The sequence below is a fragment of the Eschrichtius robustus genome, chromosome 18, assembly GCF_028021215.1.
Source record: "Eschrichtius robustus isolate mEscRob2 chromosome 18, mEscRob2.pri, whole genome shotgun sequence".
Taxonomy (NCBI): Eukaryota; Metazoa; Chordata; class Mammalia; order Artiodactyla; family Eschrichtiidae; genus Eschrichtius; species Eschrichtius robustus.
Genome location: NC_090841.1, coordinates 9,280,346 through 9,293,516, shown reverse-complemented (window position 1 = coordinate 9,293,516; position 13,171 = coordinate 9,280,346). Strand labels below are relative to the sequence as shown.

General features: G+C 37.9%; 1 protein-coding gene across 1 annotated transcript in view; it reads right to left on the bottom strand.

Moving 5' to 3' along the window:
- FRY (FRY microtubule binding protein) overlaps positions 1-13,171 on the bottom strand; it is a 328,463-nt gene that overhangs the window by 120,420 nt on the left and 194,872 nt on the right. The window contains exons 16-17 of the mRNA XM_068526437.1: positions 11,624-11,756; positions 649-756 (exon numbers count right to left, since the gene is read on the bottom strand). Of these exons, the coding sequence (XP_068382538.1) occupies positions 649-756; positions 11,624-11,756 (241 nt within the window). The remainder of the gene's footprint in view (positions 1-648; positions 757-11,623; positions 11,757-13,171) is intronic.

The following is a 13,171-nucleotide window of genomic DNA, read 5'->3' as shown; positions in this document are numbered from 1 at the left end:
TTAGGTTCTAGTTGGACCGTGCATTCTTACGGAGGATGGGGAGGGGGATAAACGTAGGATCTATGGAAGCTTTCTGAAGAACAAAAATTTGCTTAGGATCCCTGTTACCCACCTTCTTGCCCCCCCGGGGGTGTGTTGGTCTCAGATTGGGAATCACATCCTGAATGAACTTTTTCCCAGCCAGGCTCATCTCCTCATTTCCTGGTCCCACCTCTGTGCTTGTCCTCATGGCACTCCCTTTACATTTCTATATCCTATCTTTCCTTCAAAGGGCCATTCAAGTTCCATCATCTCCCAGGAGTCATCTGCTGACGTCCTCAGTCCACAGTAATCCTTCTACCCTCTGATTTTACATATCACATTTTTTTGGTGCCATTCATTTGCACAGTTTCAAGCCTTGGATTGCTAGTTACCTTATGTCCTTACGGATTTGCTTCTACATTGAATTTTAAACCCCTTGAGCCCAGGGGAAAAAAAAAAAAGGCCCCAAATCAAAACCATCTCTTTATTCCTCCTGGGCACCCCAAATAGTACCTAGAAGTAGTAAATATCTGTCCATTTTTAATAATCATTCTATTTTTTAAGGAATCATGACAAAGGATTAAAATCAATTTTGATCGAATAATGCCCACTACAGCTCTCACCTACCTCGCCAGCAAGTCAATAAGTTCAAGTTTTGACATCCCATCAGGAAGCAGTCGGGGAATAGCAGCAACACAGGTCCTGAAAAGATCTATTTTTGGCTTTCTCTCACCCCTGGAATTTGAAGACAAAGTTTAAACGTAAGTCAAAGGTTATGAAAAAATTTTTAAAAATTGGTCAAATATGTGAACAAAGACTAAAATCAATGCCTTCTGAATCACTGCCTGGTGATTGCTCCCTATTATTCTTAAAGGTTTATGCCTTTTATAGCTTGGCCAGTTCTAAGAGAACTTATGAAGATTTAAATGTTAGTTAGAGGTATATATATCTGTAAAGACAAATGCCGATAGCAATAGCATTCTATTGCTATCATATGTCTTGCCATTCAGCTGGGTTCCATGGGGTTTGGTCCCTGTGGGCTGCATTTAAGACACTGAATTCACTGAATTGCCCAGACACATTAGTATGTAAGAAATACATTGCAGTCATTAGTACATTCAGCATTTAAAAATGGGATTTTAATGTATACAACTAATGGTGCCATTAACAAACATGACATCTGGAAGTTTCTCTCTCTGATGAGTTATGCTTCTCCTCTCAAGAGGGCCCACCTCTGATTTTTTTTTTAATTAAATGCTTCCAAAAGTAAGTCTTTCATAATGTCAAGTAAAATCCTGAAATGTATATAATTGTGCACCCATTTCTGATTTTTAAAATTACTCTGATGGTCCTGACCTCTGTGGAGATTTCTTCTTTTTACTTTCTTGAGAATATGAATGTTTTAAAGGTAATTAATACCTTCTATATCCTGTTGTAAAATCTGAAGGAAAAATATAAATTCAGTGATAAACTATTTCAATTTTTACTTATTTAAATAGAAAACTGATTCTTAATCACATATTTATCAATAACCTTTATGGAAAGACTAAACTACACATCAAATCGTTCAAATAACTTGTGATATAATATAACAGCATATTTAAATTTTGGTGATTTAGTCCTCTGAGAATAAATATAAAATTGGTACCAAATTAACACAATCGTAGGACACAAACACAATAATGAAAATGCAAAGTAGCGTAGAAGTAATTCCTTCTTGGAACAGTAACTGTGTCAGAATAGAAATGTAACAGGCAGAATCCATGCTTTCTGTAAACTAAAGACAATAATCAGACAGCAATTTTGCTCTGTGACATTACTTTTTAGCATGTGTTTTTAAGTTTGTTAGGAATAAATACAAAACTTTTTTGTATTTTGTGAAAAACAAAACACATATGTTAATTTCTAAAATACTCTGTTCTTGTGGGAAGTCGTAAGATTATTTTCTCTCCTTTTCCATAGTCCTTTTGCACAGGACGTACAAGGACTCCAGAGAGGACTTCACTGTACACTGGTTTCCAATCAGCAGAAGGAAAGAGAAGTCTTCAAATGACATCCTCGATGGCTAGACAGAGTTAAAGCCTAGTGATCTGATTGTTCATGTGTGGCAGAGTCTTTTAAATAGTTCTCCTAACATGCTCACCAGATGTTTTAAACAGCTGGGATTATTTTCATATCTGTTGGAAAACAGATGACCCTGCCTGGCCTGAAGAGTAAGGCAAATTCTGCCAGCTGATAGACTGGCAGACTTCCCAGCTGATAAAGCAAGCCTAGATTAGAAACTCTAATTGGTGCATGGTTTCCTTTTACTGCAGTCCTGTGCCTGGGATTTTATAGGAAGCATCTGAGTCCCCCAAATAACATAATTTTTATTAACAGATATTATATAATTATTATTTACAGTCATTATATTATTATACTCACTACTACTATTATTATTATTATTTGCCAGCATAAAGCACAAAAGGGATGAGGAATGGAAACACAGCAACACAGAATGCTTCATTTTCAAGTTCATAACCTAAGCAAAGCCTGGAAAAATGGTGGACCAGCCTCAAATATCAACTCCAATAACTATTTCCATTAGTGTGGTGTGGACCTCAACTCTCTTTTCCTAAATGCTTACATGATTCTCTAATGTTTCTCTTTGTTTTTTCTTTTTTCTTTTTTTTTAACATCTTTATTGGAGTATAATTGCTTTACAATGGTGTGTTAGCTTCTGCTTTCTAACAAAGTGAATCAGCTATACATATACATATGCTCCCATATCTCCTCCCTCTTACGTCTCCCTCCCACCCTCCCTATCCCACCCCTCTAGGTGGTCTTGAGCACGGAGCTGATCTCCCTGTGCTATGCAGCTGCTTCTCACTAGCTATCTATTTTACATTTGGTAGTAGTATATATAAATCCATGGCACTCTCTCACTTCAACCCAGATTACCCTTCCCCCTCCCCGTGTCCTCAAGTCCATTCTCTACATCTGCATCTTTATTCCTGTCCTGCCCCTAGGTTCTTCAGAACCATTTTTTTTAGATTCCATATATGTGTTAGCATATGGTATTTCTTTGTCTCTTTCTGACTTACATCACTCTGTATGACAGTCTCTAGGCCCATCCACCTCTCTACAAAGAACTCAATTTTGTTTCTTTTTATGGCTGAGTAATATTCCATTGCATATATGTGCCACATCTTCTTTATCCATTCATCTGTCGGTGGACACTTAGATTGCTTCCATGTCCTGGCTATTGTAAATAGAGCTGCAATGAACATTGTGGTACATGACTCTTTTTGAATTATGGTTTTCTCTGGATATATGCCCAATTGTGGGATTGCTGGGACATATGGTAGTTCTATTTTTAGTTTTTTAAGGAACCTCCATACTGTTCTCCATAGTGGCTGTATCAATTTACATTCCCACCAACAGTACAAGAGGGTTCCCTTTTCTCCACACCCTCTCCAGCATTTACTGTTTGTAGATTTTTTGATGATGGCCATTCTGACTGGTTTGAGGTGATAACCTCATTGTAGTTTTGATTTGCATTTCTCTAATGATTAGTGATGTTGAGCATCCTTTTCATGTGTTTCTTGGCAATCTGCATATCTTCTTTGTAGAAATGTCTATTTAGGTCTTCTGAACTGGGTTCTTTGTTTTTTCGATATTGAGCTGCTTGAGCTGCTTGTAAAGTTTGGAGATTAATCCTTTGTCAGTTGCTTCATTTGCAAATATTTTCTCCCATTCTGAGGGTTGTCATTTTGTCTTGTATATGGTGTCCTTTGATGTGCAAAAGCTTTTAAGTTTCATTAGGTCCCATTTGTTTATTTTTATTTTTATTTCCATTTCTCTAGGACGTGGGTCAAAAAGGATCTTGCTGTGATTTATGTTATAGAGTGTTCTGCCTATGTTCTCCTCTAAGAGTTTTATAGTGTCTGGCCTTACATTTAGGTCTTTAATCCATTTTGAGTTTATTTTTGTGTATAGTGTTAGGGAGTGTTCTAATTTCATTCTTTTACATGTAGCTGTCCAGTTTTCCCAGCACCACTTATTGAAGAGGCTGTCTTTTCTCCATTGTATATTCTTGCCTCCTTTATCAAAAATAAGGTGACCATATGTGCGTGGGTTTATCTCTGGGCTTTCTATCCTGTTCCATTGATGTATATTTCTGTGCCAGTATATTTGTGCCAGTACCATACTGTCTTGATTACTGTAGCTTTGTAGTATAGTCTGAAGTCCAGGAGCCTGATTCCTCCACCTCCGTTTTTCTTTCTCAAGATCGCTTTGGCTATTCGGGGTCTTTTGTGTTTCCATACAAATTGTGAAATTTTTTGTTCTACTTCTGTGAAAAATGCCATTGGTAGTTTGATAGGGATTGCAATGAATGTGTAGATTGCTTTGGGTAGTATAGGCATTTTCACAATGTTGATTCTTCCAATCCAAGAACGTGGTATATCTCTCTATCTGTTTCTATCATCTTTAATTTCTTTCATCAGTGTCTTATAGTTTTCTGCATGCAGGTCTTTTGTCTCCTTAGGTAGGTTTATTCCTAGGTATTTTATTCTTTTTGTTGCAATGGTAAATGGGAGTGTTTCCTTAATTTCTCTTTCAGATTTTTCATCATTATTGTATAGGAATGCAAGACATTTCTGTGCATTAATTTTGTATCCTGCAACTTTACCAGGTTCATTGATGAGCTCTAGTAGTTTTCTGGTGGCATCTTTAGGATTCTCTATGTATATAGTATCATGTCATCTGCAAACAGTGACAGTTTTACTTCTTCTTTTTCCAATTTGTTTTCCTCTTATTTCTTTTTCTTCTCTGATTGCTCTGGCTTAAACTTCCAAAACTATTTTGAATAATAGTGCTGAGAGTGGGCAACCTTGTCTTGTTCCTGATCTTAGCGGAAATGGTTTCAGTTTTGCACCACTGAGAATGATGTTGGCTGTTGGTTTGTCATACATGGCCTTTATTATGTTGAGGTAGGTTCCCTCTATGCCTACTTTCTGGAGGGGTTTTATCATAAATGGGTGTTGAATTTTGTCGAAAGCTTTTTCTGCATCTATTGAGATGATCATATGGTTTTAATCCTTTAATTTGTTACTCTGGTGTATCACATTGATTGATTTGCGTATATTGAAGAATCCTTGCATTCCTGGGAAAAACCCCACTTGATCATAGTGTACGATCCTTTTAATGTGCTGATGGATTCTGTTTGCTAGTATTTTGTTAAGGATTTTTGCATCTATATTCATCAGTGATATTGGCCTGTAGTTTTCTTTCTTTAGGACATCTTTGTCTGGTTTTGGTATCAGGGTGATGGTGGCCTCATAGAATGAGTTTGGGAGTGTTCCTCCCTCTGCTATATTTTGGAAGAGTTTGAGAAGGATAGGTGTTAGCTCTTCTGTAAATGTTTGATAGAATTCGCCTGTGAAGCCATCTGGTCCTGAGCTTTTGTTTGTTGGAAGATTTTTAATCACAGTTTCAATTTCAGTGCTTGTGATTGGACTGTTCATATTTTCTATTTCTTCCTAGTTCAGTCTCAAAAAGTTGTGCTTTTCTAAGAATTTGTCCATTTCTTCCAGGTTGTCCATTTTATTGGCATATAGTTGCTTGTAGTAATCTCTCATGATCTTTTCTTTGTATTTCTGCAGTGTCAGTTGTTACTTCTCCTTTTCTATTTCTAATTCTATTGATTTGAGTCTTCTCCCTTTTTTTCTTGATGAGTCTGGCTAATGGTTTATCAGTTTTGTTTACCTTCTCAAAGAACCAGCTTTTAGTTTTATTGATCTTTGCTATCCTTTCCTTCATTTCTTTTTCATTTATTTCTGTTCTGATCTTTATGATTTCTTTCCTTCTGCTAACTTTGGGGTTTTTTTGTTCTTTCTCTAATTGCTTTAGGTGTAAGGTTAGGTTATTTGAGATGTTTCTTGTTTCTTGAGGTACGATTGTATTGCTATAAAGTTCCCTCTTAGAACTGCTTTTGCTGCATCCCATAGGTTTTGGGTCATTGTGTTTTCATTGCCATTTGTTTCCAGGTATGTCTTGATTTCCTCAGTGATCTCTTGGTTATTTAGTAGTGTACCGTTTAGGCTCCATGTGTTTGTATTTTTTACAGATTTTTTTCTGTAATTCATATATAGTCTCATAGCGTTGTTGTCAGAAAAGGTACTTGATACGGTTTCCATTTTCTTAAATTTACCAAGGTTTGATTTGTGACTCATGATATGATCTATCCTGGAGAATGTTCCATGAGCACTTGAGAAGAAAGTGTATTCTGTTGTTTTTTTGGATGGAATGTCCTATAAATATCAATTAAGTCCATCTTGTTTAATGTATCATTTAAAGCTTGTGTTTCCTTATTTATTTTCAGTTTGGATGATCTGTTCATTGGTGAAAGTGGGGTGTTAAAGTCCCCTATTATGATTGTGTTACTGTCAATTTCTCCTTTTATGGCTGTTAGCATTTGCCTTATGTACTGAGGTGCTCCTATGTCGGGTGCATAAATATTTACAATTGTTATATCCTCTTCTTGGATTGATCCCTTGATCATTATGTAGTGTCCTTCTTTGTCTCTTGTAATAGTCTTTATTTTAATGTCTATTTTGTCTGATATGAGAATTGCTACTCCAGCTTTCTTTTGACTTCCATTTACATGGAATATCTTTTTCCATCCCTCACTTTCAGTCTGTATGTGTCTCTAGGTCTGAAGTGGGTCTCTTGTGGACAGCATATATACAGGTCTTGTTTTTGTTTCCATTCAGCCAGTCTATGTCTTTTGGCTGGAGCATTTAATCCATTTACATTTAAGGTATTTATCGATATGTATGTTCTTATTACCATTTTCTTGATTGTTTTGGGTTTGTTATTGTAGGTCTTTTCCTTCTCTTGTGTTTCCTGCCTAGAGAAGTTCCTTTAGCATTTGTTGTAAAGCTGGTTTGGTGGTGCTGAATTCTCTTACCTTTTGCTTGTCTGTAAAGGTTTTTATTTCTCCATTGAATCTGAATGAGATTTTCAGATTTTTCTGAAATCTGAAAATTTTTTCAGGTTTTTCCCTCTCATCATGTTAAATATGCCCGACCACTCCCTTCTGGCTTGCAGAGTTTCCGCTGAATGATCAGCTGTTAACCTTATGGGGATTCCCTTGTATGCTATTTGTTGTTTTTCCCTTGCTGCTTTTAATATTTTTTCTTTGTACTTAGTTTTTGATAGTTTGAGTAATATGTGTCTTGGCGTGTTTCTCCTTGGATTTATCCTGTATGGGACTCTCTGTGCTTCCTGGACTTGATTGACTATTTCCTTTCCCATGTTAGGGAAGTTTTCAACTGTAATCTCTTCAAATATTTTCTCAGTCCCTTTCTTTTCCTCTTCTTCTTCTGAGACCCCTATAATTCGAATGCTGGTGCATTTAATGTTGTCCCAGAGGTCTCAAAGACTGTTCTCAATTCTTTTCATTCTTTTGTCTTTATTCTGCTCTGCAGTAGTTATTTCCACTATTTTATCTTCCAGGTCACTTATTCATTCTTCTGCCTCAGTTATTCTGCTATTGATTCATTCTAGAGAATTTTTAATTTCATTTATTGTTTTGTTCATCATTGTTTGTTTGCTCTTTAGTTCTTCTAGGTCCTTGTTACACGTTTCTTTTATTTTCTCCATTATATTTCCAAGATTTTGGATCATCTTTACTATCATTACTCTGAATTCTTTTCCAGGTAGACTGACTATTTCCTCTTCATTTGTTTGGTCTGGTGGGTTTTTACCTTGCTCCTTCATCTGCTGTGTGTTTCTCTGTCTTCTCATTTTGCTTCACTTACTGTGTTTGGGGTCTCCTTTTTGCAGGCTGCAGGTTTGTAGTTCCCAACGTTTTTGGTGTCTGCCCCCAGTGGGTAATGTTGGTTCAGTGGGTTGTGTAGGCTTCCTGGTGGAAGGGACTGGTGCCTGTGTTCTGGTGGATGAGGCTGCATCTTGTCTTTCTGGTGGGCAGGACCGCATCCAGTGGTGTATTTTGGGGTGTCTGTGACCTTATTATGATTTTGGGCAGCCTCTCTGCTAATGGGTGGGGTTGGTTCCTGTCTTGCTAGTTGTTTGGCATAAGGTGTCCAGCACTGTAGCTTGCTGGTCATTGAGTAGAGCTGGGTCTTAGCGTTTAGATGGAGTTCTCTGGGAGAGCATTTGCTGTTTGATGTTACGTGGAGCCAGGAGGTCTCTGGTGGACCAATCTCCTGAACTTGGCTCTCCCACCTCTGAGGCACAGGCCTGACACCCTGCTGGAGCACTGAGACCCTGTCAGCCACATGGCTCAGAAGAAAAGGGAGAAAAAAAAGAAAGAAAGAAAGAAATAAAATAAAATAAAATAAAGTTATTAAAATAAAAAATAAAAAATAATTATTAAACATAAAAAAGTTAAAAAGTAATAAAAAAAGAAAAAAGAAAGAAAGAATAGAGCAACCAAACCAAAAAACAAATCCACCAATGATAACAAGCACTAAAAACTGTACTAAAAAATAAAAAGACAGACAGAACCCTAGGACAAATGGTGAAAGGAAAGCTATAGAGACAAAATCACACAAAGAAGCATACACATACACACTCACAAAAAGAGAACAAGGAAAAAAAATATATATATCTGTACATAGAAAAAAAAGGGAAGAGTGCAACCAAATCAATAAACAAATATACCAATGATAATAAACTCTAAATACTAAACTAAGATAAACATAAACCCAGAAACAAATTAGATGCAGAAAGCAAACTCCAAGTCTACAGTTGCTCCAAAAGTCCACCATCTCAATATTGGGATGATTCGTTGTCTGTTCAGGCATTCCACAGATGCAGGGTACATCAAGTTGACTGTGGAGATTTAATCCGCTGCTCCTGAGGCTGCTGGGAGAGATTTCCCTTTCTCTTCTTTGTTCGCACAGCTCCTGGGGTTCAGCTTTGGATTTGGACCCGCCTCTGTGTATAGGCTGCCTGAGGGCATCTGTTCCCCGCTCAGACAGGATGGAGTTAAAGGAGCACTGATTAGGGGGCTCTGGCTCGCTCAGGCCGGGGGAAGGGAGGGGTACAGATGCAGGGCAAGCCTGCGGCAGCAGAGACCAGCATGACGTTGCACCAGCCTGAGGCGCACCGTGCGTTCTCCCAGGGAAGTTGTCCCTGGATCACAGGACCTTGGCAGTGGCGGGCTGCACAGGCTCCTGGGAGGGGCGGTGTGGAGAGTGACCTGTGCTTGCACACAGGCTTCTTGGTGGCAGCAGCAGCCTTAGCGTCTCATGCCCGTCTCTGGGGTCCATGCTGACAGCCGCGGCTCGCGCCTGTCTCTGGAGCTCATTTAGGTGGTGCTCTGAATCCCCTCTCCTCGCGCACCCCAAAACAATGGTCTCTTGCCTCTTAGGCAGGTCCAGACTTTTTCCTGGACTCCCTCCCGATTAGCTGTGGCTCACTAGCCCCCTTCAGGCTGTGTTCACACAGTCAACCCCAGTCCTCTCCCTGGGGTCTGACCTCCGAAGTCCGAGCCTTAGCTCCCAGACCCCGCCCGCCCCGGCGGTTTAGCAGACAAGCCTCTCGGGCTGGTGAGTGCTGGTCGGCACTGATCCTCTGTGCAGGAATCTCTCCGCTTTGCCCTCTGCACCCCTGTTGCTGTGCTCTCCTCCGTGGCTCTGAAGCCTCCCCCCTGCCCATCCCCCATCTCTATCAGTGAAGGGGCTTCCTAGTGTGTGGAAACCTTTCCTCCTTCACAGCTCCCTCCCAGAGGTGCAGGTTCCGTCTCTATTCTTTTGTCTCTGTTTTTTCTTTTTTCTTTTGCTCTACCCAGGTACGTGGGGAGTTTCTTGCCTTTTGGGAAGTCTGAGGTCTTCTGCCAGCGTTCAGTAGGTGCTCTGTAGGAGTTGTTCACCATGTAGATGTATTTCTGATGTATTTGTGGGGAGGAAGGTGATCTCCATGTCTTACTCCTCTGCCATCTTGAAGGTCTCCCTATCTCTTTGTTTTTTAGAAATGTAGCCATGAGCCATTTTCCACTCAGGAATCTGCTTTAAAGTCTAGCATGAAAACTATTTCTAGCCCTATTTGGGGTGGGGCGTCTTAAGACGGTTGAATAGGAAAAAGTAAAGAATCACCTTAGAAAAAGTTTAAGGTATTGTGAAAATACAAATGAAATGTTAACATTTACATTTAAACCTGTACCTTTTATGGTTCTGAATGTATTGTTTTGGTCCTGACCCTGTCTTATGATCTCTGGATTATAAACATAGTTTTCCTTTCAAGGTCTTTCATTTCCTTACTCTTTTAGAGGAAACAACTATATGGCAGAAGTTTTCAAAGCATTTCTTACATCTTCTACATTGTACATTGAAAATTGCTTTAATATATTCAGAGAGTATGCAGTAAGGAGGTTAAAGGTTTATGGACATTCTGGCAATTTGTGAGGTAAGTACCAGAGCTGTAGACAAGATATTTAATGTTATTAACTTTGGTCAATTTCAATTCTGCTATCATTTTGGTTGAAAAATCTAAAGCAACATGCTCTCCATATCATTTAAGTAAGTGACTGGCAAGCTGCAGGACAATATACACTGTATGACTCCATTTTTGTAAAAAAGAAAATGTATATACGCATTTGTGCTGACATTGGGAAAGGTCTGGAAGAAATCACACTGAACCAAGGAATAGATGCAGATTTCAAGTGGAGCTCTGTGGAGGAGGCTTTCATTTTAACTTGCCATACTGCTAAATATGTGTTTAAAATAATTCTGTATTTTAAACTTTATTTTATCATGTTTTGTTACACTGTAGTTTGTTTTTGACATACTACCATTGTAATAAAAATACACACCCATAATATGAACTTACCTATATAGGTAACAACCTTCCAACTAACTGTGATATTTGGAATTGGACACACTGAGTGACAAAGAAAATTTTCCTAATTATATGTTTACAAATGTATGCCACAGGTGCCAAATATAATTTAATTCATAGTTCAACAACAAAGTCCAAACTGTCTTAAAACAGTCATAACCTAACCTGCGTTCCTGCCATAATTAATCACAAGCAGCAAATACAACTTGTGTGAGTTTCTAATGAGGAGCTCTAATTACAAATCTAGATCTTGGATTTTGGCTAAGAACATCTGATTTCTACATTCTAAGCTACAAATGCATTCCTAAAATCCAGTATTTCTATGACACAGTTACATAGAGAATATTAAGCAGGTTTAACTCTCACTGTTCAGGAACGCTCACTAGAAACAAGTAAACTTGAGATTCATAAAGATGGAATGTCTCTAAACTGGTGATGACTCTATATCACGTGGGCTTGAGAGCAAAACATTACTTCTGAAAAATGTGGACCAGTAAAAGCGTCTTGAGCCCATTTTCTAACTTACTGTCCTAATGATACTTGAAATATTATCAAAACAGATCAATCTCAGGTTTGACTTTATTTTTACAGTTAGTCAAATATTATCAAACGATGTTTTTACTATCCCTAACACCTCTTAGAACTCGGACTCTAATAACATGAGAACAAAATACAGAATAAAGGGGAAGAACCTCTGCTGGTGCCTTTTGGTTCATTAACCCTTCACTGAAAACTTAATCCTCACTATACTCACGTGATCATGTCTTCGGGTTCTTTGTTTAACATCTGGACGTTAGTCAGCATCATACACCTTCCTACTTCTTTATCCAGGTGCCTTAAAATGTTGTCCACAGCTTTTCGTACTTGAGAGTAATATAATGACATGCCTGAAAAATATGCATTACAGTTACATCTTTGACTAAATCTATCGAAGAGTGAAATCCCATTTTATTCACCCTCTGTGATATATTTTTACTGAAGACCTTCTGTGGGTCAGTGAATTCTCTGAGCAGAGTCTAATTTAATCTCTTATCTGCAGGACTCTTAGCATAGTGCCCACGTGTAGTGGGTATTCCCGAAAGAATCATTTAAATTTAACACATAGGAATTCTAATACTTCAAAGGGAAATATTTTCCAGAAGAGTAAAAATAAACAAGGAAACAGAAAGTTCCACACTAGAATTTTTATGTCTCTGGTTAGTATAAAAAAATTCACCATAATGAGTGGTTATGTGAATAAAAGATAATTCTCATTTGGGATTAGAATTTTAATAACTTTATATTATTCTCTGAAATATATGTGTGGGTTTTTTTAGTAAAGGCAACAAATGACTTCACATCATAAATTTTTAAATGAAGGAAAATTTACCCCAGGTATATTATTTTTACCGCTCTCAGTGGAAGAAAATGTGTACAGAATATGTATTTCATATATGTATATGAATTTTATATATTCATGTATATAATACAAATGTAAAGTAAATTGCTTTGTGTTTCAAATTTGTACTTTAATGAAATAATTATTAATAGTTATTTGTCATGTATTAAATATTGATATTTTTGAACTCATTTAAGCATTGTATAACTAAAGATAAATTTTTTTTTTTTTTTTTTTTTTTAAATATTTATTTATTTATTTATGGCTGGGTTGGGTCTTCGTTTCTGTGCGAGGGCTTTCTCTAGTTGTGGCAAGTGGGGGCCACTCTTCATCGCGGTGCGCGGGCCTCTCACTATCGCGGCCTCTCTTGTTGCGGAGCGCAGGCTCCAGACGCGCAGGCTCAGTAGTTGTGGCTTACGGGCCCGGTTGCTCCGCGGCATGTGGGATCTTCCCGGACCAGGGCTCGAACCCGTGTCCCCTGCATTGGCAGGCAGATTCTCAACCACTGCGCCACCAGGGAAGCCCCCAAAGATAAATATTTTAAAGGAAAAATTTTCCTCATATGTTTCCTCTAGGTCTTTGGAATCCAGGAACTAACTTAACAAGTTTGCAGTAGGTTTCTAAATTCAGGAACTCAGTAAAAGAGAAACAAATGCAAAAAATCATCTCTTTGGGTTAAGACAGTTAAATTAAAGAGAAAATAATCTCACGTAGGCTAAACCCACAATATACCCTGGTATGTATGGGACTTGGCATGTTTAAAACACAGATTAAACTAATTTTACTGAAAAAAAAAAGAAGAAAAGGAACTATAAAAATGAATGAGGGAATGAATAAATGAATGAATATATTTATATGTTTGCTTTATAAACAGGATTATCTACCAAAGCACACAGATGTCTTAGAAATTTACTGTAAACTGCA